The sequence below is a fragment of the Henckelia pumila genome, chromosome 4 (assembly GCF_033568475.1).
Source record: "Henckelia pumila isolate YLH828 chromosome 4, ASM3356847v2, whole genome shotgun sequence".
Taxonomy (NCBI): Eukaryota; Viridiplantae; Streptophyta; class Magnoliopsida; order Lamiales; family Gesneriaceae; genus Henckelia; species Henckelia pumila.
This window is the reverse complement of record NC_133123.1, coordinates 28,465,444-28,489,896: the sequence shown is the minus strand read 5'-3', so window position 1 is coordinate 28,489,896 and position 24,453 is coordinate 28,465,444. Positions and strand designations below refer to the sequence as shown.

Below are 24,453 nucleotides of genomic sequence, written 5' to 3'. Positions count from 1 at the left end.
TGGCGTTTGTCGATTGATTATCTTCATGGGTTGTCAAAGACAGGTTCCTTTGAAGGTCCCGTTGAGATCGATTGTTTATTCCGCAATTATCTGTTGCTAGTTACAGGTTCAACTAGAGGTGGATTTTGCAAACTTACTTGTTTCAAAGATAGGGAAAAATCGTTGAATTCTTTTGTTATCGAATTAAGGTGTGATTCTTTGAAATCGTGTTGCCTTTCATACATAAGATTCATATCAGCTGCCGAATCAGTCCTACATCTATCTCCTTATCTATGTTGATGACATGCTTATAGCATGCAAAGATTCCAAGGAGATTCAAAAGTTAAAGCTTTTTCTCAGTTCTGAATTTGACATGAAGAATCTTGGGGCAGCAAAGAGAATTTTGGGAATAGATATAGTAAGAAACAGGAACCTTAGGACATTAACAATATCTCAAGAAGGGTACATACAAAAGGTTGTTAATGTGTTTGGCATGAAGGATGCGAGGGGAGTAAATACTCCAATTGGTGCTCACTTTAAATTGAGATATGTTAAAGAAGAAGATGCTGAAACTGAATATGCACAAATGAAGACTGTTCCTTACACCAATGCAGTAGGCAGTATGATGTATTCCATGGTATCAACAAGGCCGGACATCGCTTATGGCATGGGATTGGTCAGTAGGTTCATGAGCAAGCCAAGTAGGGAACATTGGCAAGCTGTGAAATGGTTACTTAGATATCTAAAGGAGACAACCAATCTGAAATTAGTATATTCAGCAAATACACAGTTATCTTGTGAAGTGATTGGATATTGTGACTCGGACTATGCCGCTGATCTTGACAAGAGAAGATCATTATCAGGGTATGTATTCACTGTCGGAGGAAATATTGTTAGCTGGAAGTCAAGCTTGCAACATGTGGTAGCTCTCTCGACAACAGAAGGCGAGTATATCTCACTCACTGAAGCAGTAAAGGAAGCTTTGTGGATTAAAGGATTTGTAACTGAAATGGGACAGGAACAGAAGTCGGCAACCATTTTCTGTGACTCACAAAGTGCAATTCATCTATCCAAGAATGCTATGTTCCATGAGAGAACAAAGCATATTGATGTGAGGCTACATTTTGTGAGGGATATCATCTCAAGAGAATTGATTCATGTGAAGAAGATAGACACACAAATGAATCCAGCTGACATGCTTACTAAAGTAATTCCAATGGAAAAGCTCAAGGAAGCATTGAGCATGCTCAATGTAATGGAATGAATGCTGAATACAGTAGCATTGAGATATTCCAGACGAACCACTTAAATAAGAGTGATTGAGCCAAAGAGGTGGAGATTTGTGAAGATTGCTTTGGCTCAATATATATACGAGTTCAACAGCCAAGATCTAAAGAGATTTTTAGATCTTGATCCTACGGCTGGGATTAAATCTTGTTATTAGATTTTTCTATTAATATCTGTAAGGTGAGTTAGTTGATTAATTTTAACGGTTGTTCTTCATCATCCTTACGAGAACAGAACACAAAAAACTCTCTGTAATAGAGCTCGAGACTTCAAGGTTTCAGAGATCAAGGCTGCTGCTATTATCTTCTTGTTCATTAGAGATCTTAGCTACTTTAGACTTGCCCGATTGTAATTCTGTGAGGTTTGAGTGTTGTAAATCGATTACATTCTTTGATAGTGGATTCGTATTGGGACATCCCAAGAACCTTGGATGTAGGATCAGTGTATCCGAACCAAGTAAAATTCTTGCGTCTTTGCTTTCTTAGTTTTTTGCATTTTGTATTATTGAAGTGCTTGAATTCTTCTTCTCGCGTGCTGTTCTTGGGAATTATCTTAACACATAATAACACATTCAATACTTTGTTTGATAAAATACACTTGCAATGAATTTTAAACATCAATCAGTTTTAGTGATTAAAATGAATTTCAAATACATTTTGATATGAAGTCATTTTAAATCCTCGATTGAAATATGGATCAAATCAAAATCTTTTGATCCAATTACAATGTCGGATAATAACAAAAAACGGGGAAAAGTATCTGTTTATCCTACCAAAAGGGCAAACGAATCTAGAGGTATGTTGTTCATGTCATTTTGAAACTTACTTGATTCGTACTCACAATTATTGTACTCAACCGAAGATGTATTATTTTTCGAAATCCAGATTCAAACATTAAGATATGATTCTTGTTTATGGCTCATTGTTTTAGAAACATCGGCATGCAATCAATAACTTCGTAAAAAGAGAAATAAAACGAAGTAGGAAGAAACTTTAAAGCAAAATCGAAATTGAAAATTACAAGTAGGATGCGTTTGGATCGAGATTTGAAGTCATTCAATTGCTTTGATGAAAGTGTATTTCAAATCCACACAAATTCTTGCTAATTATGTAAATATACAACCAAAATGAATTTCATATCAAATATAATCGTTTTTAAAATCAAATTCTTTCATCCAAATACACGAATTAAGAGTGGAATATGTCTGTATATTATTATTACTAATACTCAGATGTACGCGTTGCGTGCTTGTATAACTCGTTTTTTAACAAAAATAAAAATAAATGGGAAAATAAAAAATACAAAAATGACATTTTCATATATAAATATCCACACAAAAATATAACATTTTCATAATTAAAGAGTTATCAAAGAAGTATTAAAATACTTTATGCCAAATTTGACATTGTGACGATAGATTATGACACTAAAAGTTACAAGTTTAATAATAAAATAGACGTACAAATATTTTAATTTTTTTTTTAAAAAAAGAACATATGGGCCATGGATGGTCCACAAAATTCACTCGCCAAACATCAAGCGCTGATTTTTACATCTGTAAAGAAGCAATAATTAAATCTTACACTGGGCTTGGCCCACATACCGTACTGGCCTGCCCTTTTTCACGTGAAAGTGAGATTGAAATATCCACCACATCCTTTTAGAGGGTGTTTGGCAGAGCTTAAAAGCTCTTTCAAACAGCTTATAAGCTGTTTTAGAGCTTTTAAGCTCTGAAAATTTGTTTGGTAAAATTTTTTAAAAACAGATTATAAGCTGTCAAAATAAGTTGTTTGACAGCTTATAAGCTGTTTTAAAAAAAGTAAGGTGGAAGGTACTTTTTTAAAAAAGATCTTATTTTAATATTTCATCTCTCTAAAATATCCTTGAATATTTTAATAAATCTCCATCTTATCCTCCACTCATTAAATATTAAAAATTATTTTTAAAAAAAATTACAAATCACATAAATTTTTCTAAAAGTAAAATATTAAAAATAATTATTTTTTAATATAGGTTTATTCTAAAACTATTTTTGTATATGTATAACTCGAAACATTATTTTCATAGAATTTATACCCTTCTTGGTAATTTTGACAATAAAAGATCTTATAATACCAAACATATCAACATCTTTAAGTTGTTTAAAATAAGTTTACCCAAACACTTTAACAACTTATTTTTAAAATAAGTTCTAACAGCTTATAAGCTCGTAAAACAGCTTTTAAGCTCTAAAAGCTTATAAGCTCTTTTTAATAAGTTTAGCCAAACACCCTCTTAATCAGTTTAATTGGAATGGTCTTTTTCAATTTTAATACTCATTTTCTTGCACATTCAATCAATTCAGATCATCTTTTTTTTTTTAAAATACAAATGCACCCAAATTTGACACTTCCAAATTTTTTCTTTATATGGTTTATTGATTAAAATATTAAAACTTTCTCGATCGATGGGGTCGGTCGAGTGATCATGATCCAATCCGATAGTATCTCGGGTGTGAGAATAACTCCTCCATGTATCCATGCGATAGTACTCATGGTTTTCTCTTTATATATATGATTTAAAATAAAAAAACTATAACGTAACACGAATGTTATATGGATTCAATTCAACATTAGAATATTACATCGAGAGTAGGGACGAACGAAGTAACTTGTGTGTGATTGAGATAGGGAGGGTGGGTAATATGGTCCTAGGGATAGGACAATTCACATGGAGATTTGATGGTGGGGAGAGCCCCCACCCCTAATAGGCCATCATGTGTAGTGATTCAGGGTGGACCCTTTTGATATTTCCAAAGACTCGTTAAAAAAATGAAGGACCTCAGAGTGGTGTTTCGGTTATTTTTGTGGGGTGGAGCCGCTCATTTTGACTCGCTCCCCTTTGCCTTGTTTGCTAGTGATGATATACAACTACTCTCACTCTCACCTCTATTTTTGTGTGTAAAGACCAATAATTGATGGGGGTAAAAAACATTCACTTGTGGTGCCACAAGTTTGTAGGAATCACCATTTCATCCCATTAACATTATCTGTATATATTTTTTGAGTAAGTTTTGTGTGAGACGATATATATGAGACTGGTTGATCCTGCTTATATTTATAATAAAAAGTAATATTTTGACATATACAATATGTTTTCACGAATGACTCAAATGAGAGACATGTATCACAAAATTGATCCTTATATGAATTTTGTGATCTTTTAGTAAAAAAGTACAAGACCCTTTTATGTAAAATAAGTAATATTTTCAATTCAAAATAATAATAATAATATTTTTGTATCCAATAAATGTGGACTTTGCAATAAAATTTTTGAATCAGATGCTCTTTGTCGAATATATTGAAGGAAGCAGTCGAATCTTAAAATAATACCATTTTTAGGGGTGAGTTTTTCAATATACCGTATCAAAATTATCGATATGAAAAAAAATTCATATCGGTATCGATACTGAAATTTCGAAATTTTGATATAGAAAAAATTCATATTGATATCTTATAAATACTGAAAAAAAATTCTGTATACCAAAAAAATATCTGTATATCGAAAAAATTTCAATATCAAAAATTCGGTGTTTAGATTCGGTATGCCAGCCCTAACCGTTTTGATGGTCGACAAAATTTTCCTTTATTAATAGTTTAACCGAATTCCAAAACGCAAGCTTGATTCCAAGATGTTAATGAACAACGGCCCAAATATTTGGGCTAAAAATTGATTAATGGATAGTCTGATGTTTCATAGTCTGGGCTAAGGTGGTTTTAAGATTTAATTTACTCAATCCACATATCTGCCCAACCCATTTAATTAACAGGCCCAGTAAAAATTGGCCCAATATCTGTATCGGGCTAGGGATGTTGATACGTCAAATGAGCAGTAGATTTTCATAGAAAATAATAAACAATTAATAAATTTCTCAAAAAAATAAATAAAAATAAATAAACAAAAAAAAGAAAGAAAGAAAGGAAGAAAGAAGAAAAACTGCACCCTTTTTTAGGAAAATTGAAAAAAAAATTAATTGTTAATAAAAATGACCTTTCTTGAAGGGATAATTTCATAAGAGATTACTACATTTCCAAATTCTGGAACACAATTATTTCTTTGATTAATCGATCAAATATTCTTCAGTCGTCGTCTTACATAAAATAAATTTTTATTTAATGTTTATGCAACATAATCTAACAAAGGCAAAACGCCAATTTTGGTTCATAATGTATTTATGCTTGACATTTTTAGTTATGTATCTTTTGAAAATCAATTATATATAGGCCTGTAATTATATTATAAATATACATTTTAGTCATTTTTATAAAAATCATGTAATTAACTACTATCAAGCATGTTTGTTTGGCAATGTAATTGTATAAATGTAACAAGTATATTAGTCAATTAATCACTTAACTTTGACGAGAATGCTTAAAATTCAACGAAAGATATGCAAGACTAAAAATGTCACACATCATAACATACAAGTCTAAAATTGAATAATTATGATATATTCATTTTGATCAAACTTCCTAAATTGTTACCCACGTCACGAACAATGTCAACACTATTCAGAAACTACATCTAATGAAGAAAACTAAAATGCGAGAATGAAAAAATTCTCTAAACATGGAAGCTATCCACTTATTTATAGATGTTTTAGGGTTGAAAGTGAGATTTTATCCTTATGTGCCCTATAATAGAGCTTAATTAACAATTTACATTTTGGACATACAAGCCTAGCTAATAATTAATTGAATCAATGGTTATTTTGAAGTGCTATTACTACCCATATCAATATTTATCAAAAGTAGTTCTCTTTTAAATCGAACGAATTAGACCATGAGCTATACATTATGACATATTTTATAATTCTATTTCTTGAAATCTCTCGCAGCTAATTAAACTGAAAACTGCCCACATGTCTTAGGTTCGAATAAACTAGTCCACATATTTGTATATTAATAATTGTACTACGACTTGTCGACACTTCTTATACTAAATAATAAGAATAAGAATAAGAATAAGAATAAGAACAACAACAAGAAGAACGATATTAATAATTTTGACAAATTTTACTTTAAATAAAAAAATTCAGTGAAGTATCAAGCGTTTGTCCCTTGCATAATTGCATTCTATGTATTCCTCTAGAATCAATCAAAACTTATCATAGTCATAAGTGATGATAATTCTACACTCCACTTTTGCTACCACTTGTTGATCAAAATATTTCCAATACATAAGATCATCTGTTGATTCGATGCTATTGCCTTTGTTTCCATTTCGGAGAAGAATGTTTGGATATATCTACTTACATACAATGAGTTACATATGATTTTTATGTAAAGATCTTTTATTGGATAATATGAAAAATAATATGTCCATAATATTAAATCGTTGGACCAACTCAATCGAATAAATCCATGTATGCATATAGTCGTAACAGATGATAATTCTATACTCGAATTTTGCTAACACTTTGTTGAAAATACTTCCACAACACACACATATATATAATTTTTTTTAGAGGACATGTATATAATTTAAGTAATAATAAAAAGAAAATATCATAGTATATGGTCAACAAAATTGCATCTGACATGTGAGCAAGGGTCGACAATAGTAAGGGTTATTTAATGCTGTTGCCTTTTTAAGTAATAATATCTCCTTTTATTAATAAATATGTTACTGTGCCACGTATCATGTCGTGGGTGGAGCACCGGAAACTCATGTGACATCCATTTTTTACATTTAAACACACTCGTGGTCATGTCTCTTACTCGAAGGAAACTCCTTCATATTCACTCCACCAAGTGTAAAATATCCTATAAAAGTTTTCATCTCCAATACTTTAGGTTAATCTTCCATAAAATTACGAAGAATTCGCATCATTTAACGATGTTGCAGTCTGCGTGCACTGGATGATCTTCATGATATATTAATCTTGCTTTACAACAAAGAAACGTTAAGCTAAGTAATTGTGTAAGCTTCGATTTGTGATTCAATCAGGGACGGAGTTAAGAAATTTCATTGGGAAATGAAAAATATTTATTATTGTTATTTTTTAAAATACTATTAAAATCAATATTAATAGTAAAAAAATTATTATTTAACAATTTTACCCGAGGATTGATTGAACTAGTAGTTTTTTTAACAAAAAAAATAAATTACTAATTATTAAATTAAAAAAAATCATATTTAAAAGAAATATTAGGGTCGTGATTTGTGAGAGATTTTGGCTAAATTAAAAGAGGACATGATGTTAACTTTTTTTTTTTTTTTTTAAATAAAAATAAAATAAGGATAAGAAGAAGAGATTGAGGGGAGTTGAGGGGGGCGGTCCTTTGGCTCCGTATCTGAATCTAACTCATGGTAATCTTCCATATTCGATCGCCTCCACTTTGTGGCTTCGTATCTGCATCAAACACGGTAGATTTCAACCTATCATATGGGTAATATCCCAATGATAGTTTTAATGTCTCATGATTTGACACATCAACAATATATAAAACACATGATAATCATATATATATTATTTTATTATATATATATATATTTAATGATATGAGACGATCTCACATGTTATTTTTGTTAAAACGGATCTTCAACTCAAGTCGATTCATGTAAATAATGTTGTTTTTTATTGCACCTATGGATCCATTCGACACGTCTCATGAATATATATCTCGCAAAAAAATCTTATTCTTAAGTATAAATGTGAAATATTTCCTTGATATATCATACTCCGAAATAAAATATGTTGAATTTTCATAACTACCCGAGCCTAATAATAGTATTGCCTCCAACAAATATAGTGACAGTAATCATGTGCTAATCATGTGCCAATCATGTGATAACATACCAAATATTATTAATGTCATAAAACATGTACAAACAGTCCACTTGATTGGGAATTCTCTGTTCTTTATCGCTATCGGAGTGTGTCCACAAATTTTTTTTTTTTAAAAAAACAACATTATTTGTTAAATTATGTTGTATAATCTAAAAATAATATTTATTTTATGTAAGACGAAGTCTAAAGAATATTTGATCGATTAATCAAAGAAATAATCGTGCTCCTATTATAGTTGGTGAAGATGAAAAAAGGGTGTCATATTTTTGAATTAATTACTTCCATATTTATCTCTAGAGTAATGTACTAAGAATTGATCTAAAGAGTTACATATGATTTTTCATGTGGGATAATGCATTAAACAACACGGAGAAAAATAGATTATTCATACTTCACCATTAAATTAACTCTTAGTTACATATAGATGAAATTTTTTTAAATATATAGATTTCGATTATAATTTTATTGTTAACAATGAATCAATATATCAAATCTTTATAAATTCGTATTTTACTTACACATTACTTATATAAAGTATAATAGATTTCAAATGACACAACTTATTGGGTGAACTTAAAATCCATCCTAATAACATGAAATACTATATAAACATTAATTAAATATAAGGTATTGAAATATACAATATTATTTTTCTAAACAACAAATATATTTGAATTTATAAATTTAAATTCTTTCATCCAAACATAACTTTAAAAAATTTAGTGTAGCATCAATATGACATCGAATAAATCACACACATACATATACATATATGTGTATATATATATATATTATATAAATGATTGATATGGGAATGATGTAATTAATATGAAACACAAGTGTCACACCAAATTAATTTGATTGAGTGGTGGGTTAATAAGGGGTTATAAGTGTCCAATGATCACATGGTCTTGCGTTTTGAGACATACACATAAAGGCCCACTTGTCAGTACAATAACAAGCACGTTACATTAACTTTGAAAGCCAACTTGACCTATCAACCCCAACATTGCAAACATTGAAAATTAATTTAAAAGATTTTGTGTATGTAACAATATATTCCCAATTACTAGCTCCTTTCAAAAATAAAACCTAGACCACTACTTTTTTCCTTTTCTCTAACCATAATTCTCTATATATTATTTATTGTTACAATTAAATTGTAGGACCTTGAAAAATTATTCAGCCATCAACTCTGTTTTTTTTTTTTCTTCATACACTTCCTCGTTTTTCTTAATATGATCGATGTGACCAATTTTGTTTGAAAAGGTTCCCCCCATACATACAATGATACAAATGACTCTATAAACTGATAAAAAATCAGACTCCAACTCAACAAATTAAAAGACCTAAATCGACTTCGGCTTCGGCTCCAGCTTCGGCTCGCTAGTACGTTTAGTTAGTTGATCAGTTAGAGCTATTAACGTGTTCTTTAGACATAATTAATATATAATGTTAATATTAATTCACAGTGTAAATTCTTATGAAATAAAAGCTAAACTCACAAGCTCATGAATAACTTAAATTGAGCTACAACATGAGTTTGCCGAAATATTCGATCTCTCGAGTATAAGCTCGAATTCTCGATCAAATACAATTATATCAGAACCCTTAATTCTTTTCTTATTTCCAAGTTAATTATGTAACATTTGATGATGATCAACAACGGATTGATATATAGATTAATGAATATATGCCAAAAAACAACTTTTGCCTTATTTTTTAAACATTAACCACGTAATTAATTTCATTATTTTTTCGTTCAAATTTACATATATTGAATTTCATTTCTTTCATTTCATATTTCGACTAAATAAATCCATAGTTTTTAAGATATGAGCAGTGAACGGTAGTCGACAATGGTAACATATATTAATTGGTATGCGTACTATAGTCTGCATAACAAATCCTCCATGGGACGTGCGTGTCCATATGATATCCAATATTTACAATTACATTTATATATCTTTTACACATTCTTACAAGAATATTTAAAGCAAACAATTTATATCTTTTACCTACATGATTTAATTAGGTTTAAAAACCTACATAAAAGTAACATCGGTGAACACAAATATATAGATAGATATATACTTGTGTATATATAATAATATGTGTGTGTGTGTGTGTGTGTGAGATGAATTCACCAAACATTCTTTACCCTAGATTCATTAGGTATTCGAGTAGTTCAAATTTTGAGTTAAATTTTGTTCTTTATTAATCTTCACGACCCAAGAAGCCATTGCGACATTAATAGAAAAGCAATATTGTATTGAGACTTGTTTTAATTTCTAACTCTCCATGAGGTCACAATATGTCATGTTTGATGTGTTGTTGTAATTCGAATATGAGTTTGATCATCCTAGATGGAGATTATTTACTACTTGTATATGCGTGCGTGACTATATATCCAATAGGTTTTGTAACTAGGTGTTTCTGAATTCTAACCTAGAAATTTTTTTTCCTTCTAATTATGGACGTACGAGTTAATGCTTTATATAGAGCACACACATAGTTGTTGAATACATTTTGTGGCTTCGACGAATCGATGTCCAAAGATCCTAAACACTAAGTTTCAAAGTAATTTGGTTGTGGTACACTGAATTTTAATTTCAGTTATTTTGGCTCAATTGCTGATATATGTGATCACCAGAAAATACTGACATGTCATTAAAAATTGTTAACACGACATCGAAATATATTTACTCGTCAGATGTTACGTCACAACTGAACCAATATACACGAAATTATAAGTTAGCGTACAAAAATCAAATTTGGAAACTTAACGAACCAAAACAAAAAATTGGACAAGTCTTTAAGGGGAAAAAAAATGATTTTCCCTTTTATTTACTTGGATGAACCGGATCCTTTTTTATTTTTTGCCTAATTAATTATCTGTTCCGATAAAATTCAAAATCTATTTACTATTTTATTTTTTATTTTTTTGCCAAATGAAAAAGGCAAAATAAGTTTTTTAGTCCACTAACTTTATCCCTTTGGATTTTGGTCCATTAACTTTTTCGATGTGAGTTTTGGTATACTGACTTTGCATTTTCAGTGTTTTTTGGTTCAACTGCATATGTGTCAGCTTTTGATTGGTCCATGTCATCATTTTGGACCAATCAAAAGTTGACACGTGCGCAGTTGGACCAAAAAACACTGAAAATGCAAAGTCAGTGTACCAAAACCCACATCGAAAAAGTTAACGAACAAAAACCAAAACATGAACAAGTTAATAGAACAAAAAACTTATTTTCCCAATTTCAATTCCAAGATTGACTCCCATGAAAGAGATTAAAAAGGAGAGTTGCAATTTTTGCCAGCTCCATCAATACAAGTAGATGATATAAGGGATGTTGAATCACAAATTCAAGGGTGGGCAAAAATTGAACCGAAGCATTATAATTGAATTCCCAATTTGGTGTTGTGTAGACCACATCTTTCCCCAGTGCACTTGTCTTCTTCATATCCAACATCACTTTCTATGTTTTTGTGTACTCTCTCATCTCTCTTCTCTCTCTCCATTGAATCCCCTTCTCCTTTCATTCAGTAATTAATCTCTTTCATGTGGTCCTTTCCACTTTATCACTTGTTCATTACACATCATTTTCTTTATTTTCTCATCACCTAGCCAAGCTAAGCTAATAATCCCATCATCTAACCAAATTTTTATTCATTCTTTCTTTTGTGTGTATATATACATGCTTCATCTTCCTCTTGTTTCCTACACAATCTGCAAACTTTCCTCCCAAGTTTCCTTTCCGCTTTCTTGCTTTATAGTGCGTGCTACCTTCTTTCGGTTTTCAAAACATCCCACAAAGTCACACACACATAACTAGATATAATAATGTCCGGGAGAAGGTCGTCGAGGCAGCCGAGTAACTCGAATACTAGGATAACCGATGAGCAGATCATTGAACTTGTGTCCAAATTGCATCAACTCCTTCCGGAGATTCGCAACAGTACTAGGCGCTCCAACAAGGTACATATACATTGCGATATCAAAGCTTTTAGGGTTTTATATATATACGCGTACATGATGCGTGTGTTTCTTTATATATGTGTCATGTATATTCTTAATTAGTTACTTGTTGCTTTTGAATCCCAGTTTACGTACTAATTATAATTGTAGCAGAGCTAGAAAAAATAGGTAAGACTTGAGAGTACCGGTGGACCTTTCTTTCAATAAGAAGCTCGTTTGATAATGATCGAGTTACATCCACGAATTTTCGTCAGTACTGAATGATAATAACAACTATATCATGAAGAATTACCTTCGATCCTTCAAACTATCATCTTCCATGCCTATATCAAGATTCTTGAATTTAGCTAGATAGAGATTATGGGTAATTAGCTGTCAATTAGTTTCCATAATTTAATTTGAGGGTTAATTTAAGTGACTCACCAGATGTATATTAATTAATTAAATAGCTAAATCATGTTGCGCTATGGAGGTCAATAAATTGATTCATGAATGTTTGTCCTTCCGAGAAGTCACTTTTGTTCATCCCCATAAAGGAAAAAATGTTTCACGTACACAAAAAATCTTTCAACAAAGACTGCTTAAACCCCTTCTACATTTTCTACGTGTTATGCACGGCGACAAACGGGAAACCAAATCAAAATATTTCCACATTTCACACACATACACACATATACATACATATACGTGTGTATATATATTGTATACAATTCTATCTTTTAGAATCTTGATATTTTGCATTTTATATGCATGTATGATCACACCTTTCAGTAAAAATCCTTTTTTTAAAAATAATAATAAAACACCAACTAGTTGAGGGAGGGAGTTCGACAGATCCCTTACTCGTCTATATAGCAAAAATAGCGCGGATTAGGCCAAAATTAGACCTTCGTCTATCAAGTTTCATCGCACCTTTGTGAGCACGAGACTGATTTGTGAAGAATTAGAAACGAATTCTAATATATATATATGTTTCTCTCGAGAAGTATAACATTTCATGCAAAAATTATATAAATTAAATGAGAAATTTAACAAAAAAAAAATTAGAAATGATTTGTTTTATTATATAAAGCAGGCATCAGCTAATAAGGTGCTGGAGGAGACTTGCAACTATATCAGAAACCTCAACAAAGAAGTGGATGATCTGAGCCAGAGGCTATCCCAGCTGCTGTCTACTATAGAAGTTAATAGCCCGGAGGCTGCAATAATTAGGAGTTTAATTTAATTAATTGATGTTATCATATGGAATATTATTATAATTATCATGTCATTAAATTAATAATTTATTATTATATATTAAATCGAACCTTTCTTAGAATTAAGTAAGATAATTATATATAGGTGCATTGAATTTAGTAATCACGCGTATCTATTGTTTGTAATAAAGGAACCGATAGTCGTACTTTGCTGCTAATTAAGGTTCCTTGTATGTATTAATATATGTTTCGTATTTTTTTTAATGTTAAATTGTAACTGTGTCGAATTATAATATTCGAAAGCTTGTTTTCTTACTTGGAATTAGTCCGGCTTAATTATTTCCTGCTAATGAAAATCTTTATTAGAGAAATTTTACCCGTATGTGAATATATATTTACAATTTCTTAAATTCCTATATATCTTATACAATAAACCAAGATTATACGTAAATATTTAAATTCGAGAACAAAAACCTAGCTAGTAACATCATACAACTGCATCTCATTCTCTAGGGTTTGTCTCTGGGGCAACCTCGACCGACAACGCTAACAAATTAAATATTTTATCGATTTATAGTTCATCTGACACCAAGATCTAAGTTTGGAATGGAGTATCAGATTCGAGAACCTATAATGCAACAAACCTCATCCCAAAAACTAATTAAAAAAATCTAAATCACAAATTCTATAAATTTATATAGTTAAAATAATAATTTTTAAGCTGCCGACTACATATAATTCACTGTTACATTACTATAATGACGATTAGCAAGTCGTTTTAATGTAAATGGTGAAAACATATACTCCCCATATTTGCCCGACTAACAAACTAATAAAAAAGTTGATATGTAATCAAACCCGATTTCTTTTACGTACAAAAAATGTATATATTAATATGCAGCCTAAGTAAGAAAGAAAAGGACATTGCCTTTTGGCTTGAATTTGTGTCTTAATCAAAAAAGGCATCTTAGTTAATGCCAATAATTAAAAGGATAATAGGCCTATATATATTAATATGACTGTTTAAAAACAGTGTAATTTATTTATTTTTTGAACCTAATAAACATAGTTATTTATTCCGGTCACCTCGAGGGGGGGATGACATGAAATTCAGTGTCTGTACTTTTGGTTTTGTGGATTGGAAATGAGGGGATGGGATAATTAATTAATTAAATTGTGGGTATTTAATGGGATTTAAGACGATAATCATGGGTGATTGGGTTTTGGCTTATTGCAATTATTTAAATTAAGGTTTTTGTCCAAACTTTGATTAAGTGAAATAATCATTGATGTGTTTGGTGGAGCAAAAAAAAAAAATGAGGGGGCATGTAACTAAATTAATATTTGAAAAGTAATTAATTTATCGTTAATTGTGTGGGAGAATTCAACCGATGCTTCTCGATCGTGTCTGGAATATGATGTGCGTATCACTATAATTGAACAAATCGAAATAATAGCTCGTGGTTAATTGGATTCGGTCGCTATGAAAAGTCCATGTTGTGTGTAATTAATAGTGTAAGATTGCGTTTACTTACAGTGTGTTTGGATACCTAAAAAATAAGATTTGGATTTGAAATTGAAATTGGATTTGGAATTGGATTTTAAATATATGAAATTTGAATTCCATTTTGGTGTTTGAAAAAAAATTAAAATATATTTTGGAATTTGATGGTATAAATTTTATATAAATGATATTTTATAAAAAAAATTTGAAGAAAACTTAAAATTTATAACCAAAGTATATATATTTATTATTAAAATATTTTTATTATTTTTATAAACTCAAATCCCGTGAAATCCCATGAAATCCGACCAATTTTATAAGGATTTCAGTTAGTTAAATGAAATCCCATGAAATCCCATCAAATACCAATCCCGTTTTAAAATTCCGTTTTACCAAACACTAAAACGGTATTTTCAATTCCAAATCCCACCAAATCCAATGCAATTCCGTGATTCCAAACACAGTGTTAGGATGATTGACTTGTGAAATGTTATTTAGAATAATCTTAATTCATCTTATGTTTAAAAAGTTTTAAAACTCAAAGACCCGTTAATAACTAGATTTGAACATGATTTCTAATAATTAATTTAAGGATACATAAATTTTTTTACAATAATAATATATTCGGTTGTTTTCGATCGAGCTTATCGTACCGAAAAAATATTGAATTTTATAGAATTTTGTGTATACCGATGATTTTTTTACGTTACGGTGACGATACCGATTTTTTCGCTATGGTAATTTAAAATATTTATAATATATTTTTTTCGGTATAAAACGGTATATACCGATATCGTACCGCAATCTCGATACACATAAAATTTCGACGAAATCAATATATTATTTATATGTATCGAAATTCGGTATGACAAAAGTTTCAGTATGATATCGATATAAAAAAATTTATACCGTAATTTTTTGTACGAATTACGTACGGTATGCAATTTTTGGTACGACACGATACACACCTCTAATAATATGTGGTTGTATTCAAATCAAGCTCGTATTCTTTTTCAAAAAAAAAAAAAAAAAAATCAAGCTCGTATTTGAGAAATTGAGGATTTGCTAGCTTGTTAATTTTACTCGGAGACCTATATACAATATGGATTTCACATGGACCGAATGCGATTAGCCCAATTAGGAGAAGTCCATGTTAGACAAGCCCTGATACCTCTCATATAATAAGAACCCAAAATAAGCCCAATCAAAATAACTGCACAAGTAAACTCAACAATAAGGCCCAACGACCAACGTAAAACGTTATTTATTATTATCACCAATTTAAGATACCAACATATGACATATTGTGCATTCGATCCTTTGTGACCCCTAATTTTTTTTTTTTTTACAAATTGTATGAATAACATTGACACAACATAGTTATTCAATATAATAAATTAATAAAATATATATAGTTCCCTAAAAACTTTAACCGAGGACATGAGCGATATAGATTTATAATGATTATAATATGAATTATATTTAACAAGATTTGAATGATATAGAAAACAATATTAACCAGCTGGGACGTTTAATGTGGCAGCTGAAAGAAATAAAAGGCTTGTATAATTAAAAGAAATCGCTCCCTCTATTGCTATTTGGTGGCCCATAATAGGTTCTATTTCCTAAGTTATGTCATTATCTATACATCTATACCTATTTATTTTAAGTGTGAGAGCATTAAAGAAACCAACTTGATTTTTTAGCATGACCTTAATTTAAATTTTAAATTATTTGAAAAAAAATAGTGGAAAATAACTAATATAAATATATAATTCATAATTTTTTAAATACTATTCATAAACTTATGACTGATATTTAACCCAAAAAACATTTATTTTTTGTTTCCATAAATTTATTAATTTTTTTTCAAAATTAGTTTTAATAAAAAAAAATCAAATTTTTCGTCACACACAACTGGTGTGCAAATATGCTAGTTTAAATTGTGAAAGCATAACATTGTCTTTTTTTTTCAAGAAAATTTCGTTTCAAAAAAACATTGTAAAGGAAGTGTTGGTGATGTGTAAAATAATTGAATAAAGCAAAAATAAGCAATGAAAAAGTTTATATTTTTAATCATGTAATTTACAATTTTTTTGGGAACTTGAATTCCATGAAAACAAAATGACTGAAATCAGAAAGGGGAAAATACAAGTTAACATGTTGAGATTGTGAATTGACCGACAACACGACCAAAATTTTAAAAAAAAAACCGTGTAAATTATTTGACCAAAAATATAATTATATTATAATATGAAGAAACATCCAAAAAGTTAGAGTTTTAACTACTCTAAATTCTCGTTCAATACCTTGAGTTAGATGCACGGTTTGGTGGGAAATTTCAATTGGACATAGGTGACTTAATTTGCAAATTGCAATAATGCTCATGTGTTCACCATTAACTTTTCACCTGACTAGTTAACAACTCTTTAAGCATCATATATATGATCGTATGCGTGCGTTTTGATGGATGAACGTTTTTACAAAAATATAAAGTTGCACTCTTAAATATATACTATACTTCATCCGTCTTAAATACATAAACTTCTTGTTTTTTCATGCAGATTAAAAAATCATAATTCACAAACAAACTTTCTATTTTTTTACTAAATTTAATTCATCGAATAAATAGTTGCACGTTTTCCAAACCATAGTTAATAGACTACATTGTGTTTTTTTTACATTGTTTAAAAAAATTAAAACACTACTAAAGTATAAACTGAACTATATATTTGATACAACCAATTAAGAAAATGAAATCTAAATAATCGGGATAAAGTCGTATATAAAAGAAAAAAGAAAACATGCTTCTCAAAGTACTGGGAAACATGGTATAGAGAAATCATTGATCTCCTCCCCAAATCAATCAAAACTCCGCACTGTACAGCAAACAAACTCACAAAAGGGAAACCTAAATCCTTAATTGACACCGAAACAACTCAATCACAACAAACCGGACACAGCACAAGTCCATTTTCATTACACTCTTGACACCTACGAAAACCGTATTCGTGCTCGTTTCCTTCGGTTTCTTCTTGGTCTTCTTCGTCCTCGAACTCGCCCTCGTAATAGATTTTACAACTACCCGAACATGTCTCACAAGGAACAAACCTAATGTCTCCACATGCTTCACAAACATGAGTACCATTACCTCCACCTCCTTTTCTATAACCTACAAACTCGCACCTTTCCACCATCTTTTCGAGCTTTCCCTCCTCGTTTAAACGTCGTATTTCATCCGCCCCGCCGACGTAACTCTCTCCCAGAAAAACTCTAGGCAAGCTAACAACACTATGACCAAACTCCCCTCTCAACAACTCCTTCAGCTCATCCTTGAATCTTGAATGCATTGACACATCCCTTTCATCAACTTTAACTCCTAGTCCATTCAAAATCACTCGAACATGACAACAATCCTCGTACGTCTTCCTCACCCCTCTGAGGCTTGTGAAATACACGATCAGCTTGTGTTTACCGGCCTTTTTGTCATCCGTTACATCCTCCGATGATGCACGACCCTCACCGGCCAAGGCCGGTTTCTTTCTACTGCCTAATGACTTGAGATAAAAGGGATTGGTCGGAGGAAGATCCTCTAGGGATTTTCTGAATTCCGCAATCACCTCAGGATCGAATTCAGATACTATAGACGTGTCGTTGGAATTAGAATTAGAATTAGAATTTGAGTCATTATCAGCCAAGTCCAACCAGGAGGGCTTAGGTGATGCAGTGCCGTTTTCTTGCACTCTAGGAGTGTGTTGATCATCCATAGGATTCAGACCAGAATTTCGAGGGACGTTTAACGAAAAACTGCGAAAATGATGAACATGTCGAGGAGGACTAATGTCTTCAAGACCCTCCATCATCTCCCAAGCATTGATCATCTCTGGCTCTCCCGGAGGCGTTCTGACCGGTGTTTTAGGAACAAATTTCGGGATCTTTTCGTTGATCATTCTAGACCAAGTCTTGGCCTCGATCATACCCATCGCAAATTGATCTTTAGCTGCCCCTTCCGACCCAATTTTGGCCCCATTTGGTCCATTGCTAATCAAGGCCTTATCCGCTATAACACCACGATTCTGTATCAACAGAGCCTGATCCTCGTTTTCAGCATTTACCATACGATTCTGAATCGAAGGATCGAGCTTCAAAGAACCTAACGTGGATGACTTGAGAGCCACCAGATGATAGCTATCCCCTGTTCCATTGGATGGATGGTGAACGTGCATTGAATATGTCCTCCTCACCGGAATATAAGGCGCCTGGCAATTCTGGCAGACCTTATCTTTCGATGATCCACAACCCATTATCACAAAAAGAACACAAAAAATCCCACAAGAATAAATGATCAAGGCAATGCAAAAAAGCAAAAAAAATTGACAGCTTTATCGAAAATTGCAAGTAAAAAGATTTAGAGGATGAAGAAACATTCCCATAAGAACAAGCTGGCTGTACGTAATATATTCGTTAAATATTCCCACAAGCCTTTTGAAAATGTGTGAAAAAATCCCGGGGAACAGAGATTTACGCGCCTGAAATGAAAGATCGAGAAAGAAACACTAATAAAATACTCAACATCTCAGACCCATTAAAGAGAGAGAGAGAAAACTTGGTTGTCAATTCTCTGCAAAACACAGCAATGAATGATGTAATCATCATGGGAAAACGAAAACTCAGTCACACCAAGAGAAATAAACACCTTTCGATCAATGGAAAACACCAAAAATTGAAACTTGAGAGCATGATCAACAAGAAAACCGGAGATCTTGGACGGGCAATAAATAGAAACGCTGAATCAGATGTTTTGAATCTGGAATCGGGAAGCAAAAACGAAATAGGAAGTCAAAACAAGAAGCCGATGAAGAAAAAGGCTCTTTATCCAGCAACTTGTTCCTCTTTCTTTTCACCTCCCTTTTGGTTTCACTTTTTGATAGATAGCCGTGTGGAAGAATAGGAAATGGGAATGTAAAGAAATGGGATTAACTGAAAAGACCCCCATACAGCGATGAGTGCAATGAGTGGTGCCGCACAATTTGCAATAGAAAGATTCAAAGAAAGGCGTCGGGTTGGTGAAATAATACTTTATATTGTTTTTAATTGTAGGTGTGAAATTAAGAAAATAAAAAATAAATAAAAAAAATCTTACGAGGAGACAATAGAGAGTGGCACCAAGGAGCCGGCGATTGTTGGTGTAATTTTGAGTTAGGCTCTCGAAACTTCGTATTCGAAATTATCGAGGAACATTTAAAGTATTTATTTTCGAGCAAGGATAATTTGTTTGCACCTCTATCCAATATCTAGCAAAAATAAAGCATAAAATGCATGTTAACTTGGGCAAAATCTATATAAAGAACATGTATTTTCATATCAAAATTACAAACATTAGTCTTTGACGATTCTAATATTGGGGTAATTTCACGCGCATGTTTAAAAAAGTGCATGCATCACAGATACTTAATAATAAGGGGCTTTTAGCTATCAATTTAAAGATTCGTTTGGACAAGTACTAATAAAAATTTTATATAAATTTTTTTAAAAAAATAAAAATAATATTTTAATTTTTTTTAAAGAATAAGTATGTGTTTGAAAAATTGTTTTATAAAAAGGTGTTTATAATTGAAAATTAGAATATTTTGTTTTATTATCGTTGTTTTCAATTTCTAAAAACATAAAAAAAACATGTTATTTGTTATTTAAAACTATATTTTAAAAACACTTATATTTTTCAAAAATATTTTAAATTTTTTTTTTATCAAAACACATATTAAGTTTTTTAAACTATTAGAATACTAAAACCAATTTTAAAATATTTCTCCAAACATATGCTAAATATATCATAAAATTGTTAGTTATTAATAGGTAGCATGGGGATTTCAATTTTCAAGTACTTGGCATAATATGATATCATAATGCCATTGGCCTTATTTATTGTCCTCCCTAAATTTCAATAACGCCACTGGCCTTATTTATTGTCCTCCCTAAATTCCAGTACCTGTAAATGTTAAATAATCTAATAACGTATATCATAGGATCTGCATGTGACACACTATACCAAAACTTTGCCTCGCAATAATTAAAACTAGCCCTTATGTGTCCATCATCCCGTGTTTGTATGATCGGTTTTTTTAATAAAGTTTTTTAGATTTTTTTTAAATAAAAATTGTCGTAGAACACTATTTTGTCTGCGCTATGTCTCAAATATTACATGTAATATAGATGTAACTGAAAACTTCTAAAAATAACAACAATAACATAAACGTCAAATTTTGATTGTTTTCTTTTCGTGACTGAGAGCAAACCCAAGAGAGATAGAGCGAGATGTAAGCACAATGACTCGATGATTTGCGAACAGGATAATCATTTCAATCCAACGTATGCGATTTCGAAATGTGTGCGTATGACCAAACATAACGGTGCATTCTTCTGTATGTTTATTTTCTTTATTAATTTTTTTTTTTGTTGAAATATTAATGATGAATTTAGCGTAGAGGCCCACCAGGCCAAATTGGCAATAAAAAGACAATGTTGTATTTATTGAACAGGACCCATTGAGCCATTTTTAGTGGGAACGAACTAGTACTACTTGATAATCCAGGGCCCAGATTCTTGATCTGTATTATTTAAAAATGTGGCAAATGCTTCTAGTCCAAAGACGAGGCCCTGGGCCGATCTATTATAAGAGTTGGGGTATAATTTACTATACGTCCCTATACTTTGTTTTTGTTCTCGATTTGGTATATATATCCCTCAACATTCCTCAGAATCAAAGGATGCAACAACGATAATAATCGCATTCGCATTCGAGTTCGTAAACTCGTGCGTTACATGATCTCGATCGAATCATACGGCAGAAACACACGCTGTTGATTAAGAGAAAGAGCCTCAATAAAATGAGGTGTGAGTATATATATCACAAATTAAGCATCAAAGCCAGATATTTTTAAGAATGTCCAATATTTAATTTACTATTGTCCTCTAGGGTATATATATCTTGGAATAGGGTGATGACTACTGACTAATTAAGCTTGGTCACCAAACATGAATATCTCAGGTTGTGGTCCTGGCCTCCATTAATGCACACGTCCCAAATGAAATTACTCCAGTACTCCACTTCACGAGAAGTGTTTCCCATATACACATCATGTGATTCGCTCGAATTAGCCCCGTATAGTTAGCTAATCAAACCCATTCAGTGGATTTAACTTCAGAATCATCTAGTTGTTGTATGAAGATTCTGTGTTAAGTTGTAACAACAATTGATCGAATTTCAGATTATTTAGCCAGGCTCGAGGCATTCGATAAGGATTCGGAGACGGAGACGAAAAAGCTAATTAACATTCGTTCAGATTTACCCCAGTACGTCTTGGATCATCATTTCCTCAATTCGAAATTTTCGGTATTCGTAGAAAAAGATTGAGCGCGACTTTGTTTTGATTTTTTTTTTTTTTTTAAATAAAAATTAGTAAGGTGTGGTCAATCTGGACTTCCAAATTCAATAATAGCATTCGATTCAACTAAAAAGATATTATTAATTGATTAGGTCTCTTCTAATACGATTTCATTGATTTAATTTGTATCCACAAAATTAGAGATGACAATAGGACGAGTCTAAACCCTACCCCGCATCGAACCCGGCCTGACGGGGCGTGTCCACATGCGGGTCTGGGGCGGGTCCCGGTTTTGCCGGACCCACCCCGCCAAAAATATATATTAATATTTTATAAATATAAAATATATGTATATATATATATTAATAATATATAATTATATCTGGTCAAAAAAAAAATATAATTATATTTTTATATTAAATAATCAATACTTTATCTATAATTTGAGTTTATAATATTTTTTGCGTTGAAATGATTTTAATATATCATGATATATGATATTTTTAATATGAAAATATATTATTATAAAATTTCTTTAGTTCTTAATTATTAATTAAATAAAAAATGATACATTTTAACTTGTGAGAATATTTTTTGTCCTAAATATTGTTAATATAAATTTGAAAATAAATTTAATGATTTTTTGTTAATTTTTTACTTATTAAAATTTTTTATTTAATAAAATTTTAATTATATAAAATTTAGCGAGTCTAACGTGTCTAACCCGGATTGAACCCGTCGGGTTCACGGGGCGGGACAGGTCGGGTCCAAAAATAGGCAGGGCGGGTCTCGGGTTTGTACAAACCCGCCCCGAACCCACCCCGCTGTCATTCCTACATAAAATGGATCGATCTGGCTTATATTTATAACGAAACTATATTGTTGACCTAAAAAGTAATATTTATTTTCATGAATCCAATTGAATTAGAGATTTATCTCCCAAAATTGCATCGTGAAACTATTTTATAGGAGTTTTGTGTTATTAATTTTATTCTGAGCTTTAAATTGTTTCATTTAATTAAATTATTATTCAACTTTCCAAATAAACGACTAGTTTCAACACTCAACTATATATTATTTCACTTCGTTTTCTATTTTATTAAAATCACACATTTTCCTCTTGGAAAACTTCAACTATCGTATTTAATGTTAATTTGCTTTTTTTTACAAATTTGCTTTATATATATATATATATATATATATATATATATATATATATATATATTGTCAAAAGTGGTTCTTTGTAATATATATGTAGTTTATAGTTTTACTCATTTTAATTTTCATTAAGGTGATGAACTGTCGATACGTAGCATCGCACATATAAATGTCTCATCGGTATTAAGATTGCGCCACGTTGGAAAAATAAACAAAAATGAAAAAAATAACAGACTAACATGAAATTTTAAAATATATAAAACCAAATAGTGAATATATAAATATGCAAAACTAGAACTGCAATTTTCCCTCTCTCCCTAATCTTTTCATACTCGTATTTTGATGCACATTTAATTTCTTCATTGTATTTTAGATAATAAATACACACACTAGAATAAAACATTCTACACGAATTTTGAAATGACTCAACTCTCAAGTAGGGCTGGGATACCGAGCCAAAATACCAATTTTTTGAGATACCGTACCGAAATTTTTTCGAGATATAGACATTATTTTGGTATATCAAATTTTTTTCGATATCTATACGGTATCAATATGGATTTTTTCCATACCAAAATTTCAGAATTCGATATCGGTATCGGTATGAATTTTTTTCCTACCAATATTTTTAATACGGTATACCGAAAGCCCACCCCTACTCTCAAATGCTCAAGTTAAATGCCAAGTGCCAACCAAAGTCATGTAAACATGCATATTCAAAACATTAATGCTTGTAATTAATACTCGCATAAAGTTCCACTGATGCAAAAGTGATGAAAACATATGGGATGTAAGCGAAAATAAATACCATATATATAGAATGTTACATGCACAAATTGTTTATAAACGAGAATTTGTACCAAGTCTACGAGTAAGAAATTTAATGAATGTATTTTCCTTAAACAATACTGATTAGATTCTCTGAATCAAGCCAACTTTTCTAAATGAAAATTTCACAAAAAAGGATAAATCAATTTAAACCATAGTTTGAGAAACATTAACATAATAATTCATGTGATAGAGACATTGATGGCTAGCATTGAGTCGATCTATATTCCTCTATTCCCAGTTTAGCTGCGTTAGGCCTCACCCAATTTTCGTAGGGTTTTCTTTATTATGGAATGATCTTT

At 31.0% G+C, this 24,453-nt stretch overlaps 2 protein-coding genes across 2 annotated transcripts; one reads left to right on the top strand and one right to left on the bottom strand.

Annotated features, from left to right (window-relative positions):
- The first annotated feature begins 11,589 nt into the window (after nucleotides 1-11,589).
- Nucleotides 11,590-13,573, top strand: LOC140866111 (transcription factor PRE1-like). Its single transcript, XM_073271008.1, has 2 exons — nucleotides 11,590-12,080; nucleotides 13,156-13,573. The coding sequence occupies exons 1-2, from the start codon at nucleotides 11,946-11,948 to the stop codon at nucleotides 13,303-13,305; spliced, it is 285 nt and encodes a 94-aa protein (XP_073127109.1). The 5' UTR covers nucleotides 11,590-11,945; the 3' UTR covers nucleotides 13,306-13,573.
- Nucleotides 13,574-17,438: 3,865 nt separating this feature from the next.
- Nucleotides 17,439-19,801, bottom strand: LOC140864155 (uncharacterized protein At5g39865). The gene is made up of 2 exons (XM_073268106.1): nucleotides 19,477-19,801; nucleotides 17,439-19,309 (listed from the first exon to the last, which is right to left on the bottom strand). Exon 2 carries the CDS (start codon nucleotides 19,082-19,084, stop codon nucleotides 17,720-17,722), a length of 1,365 nt encoding a protein of 454 aa, XP_073124207.1. The 5' UTR covers nucleotides 19,085-19,309; nucleotides 19,477-19,801; the 3' UTR covers nucleotides 17,439-17,719.
- Between the last annotated feature and the right edge of the window lie 4,652 nt (nucleotides 19,802-24,453).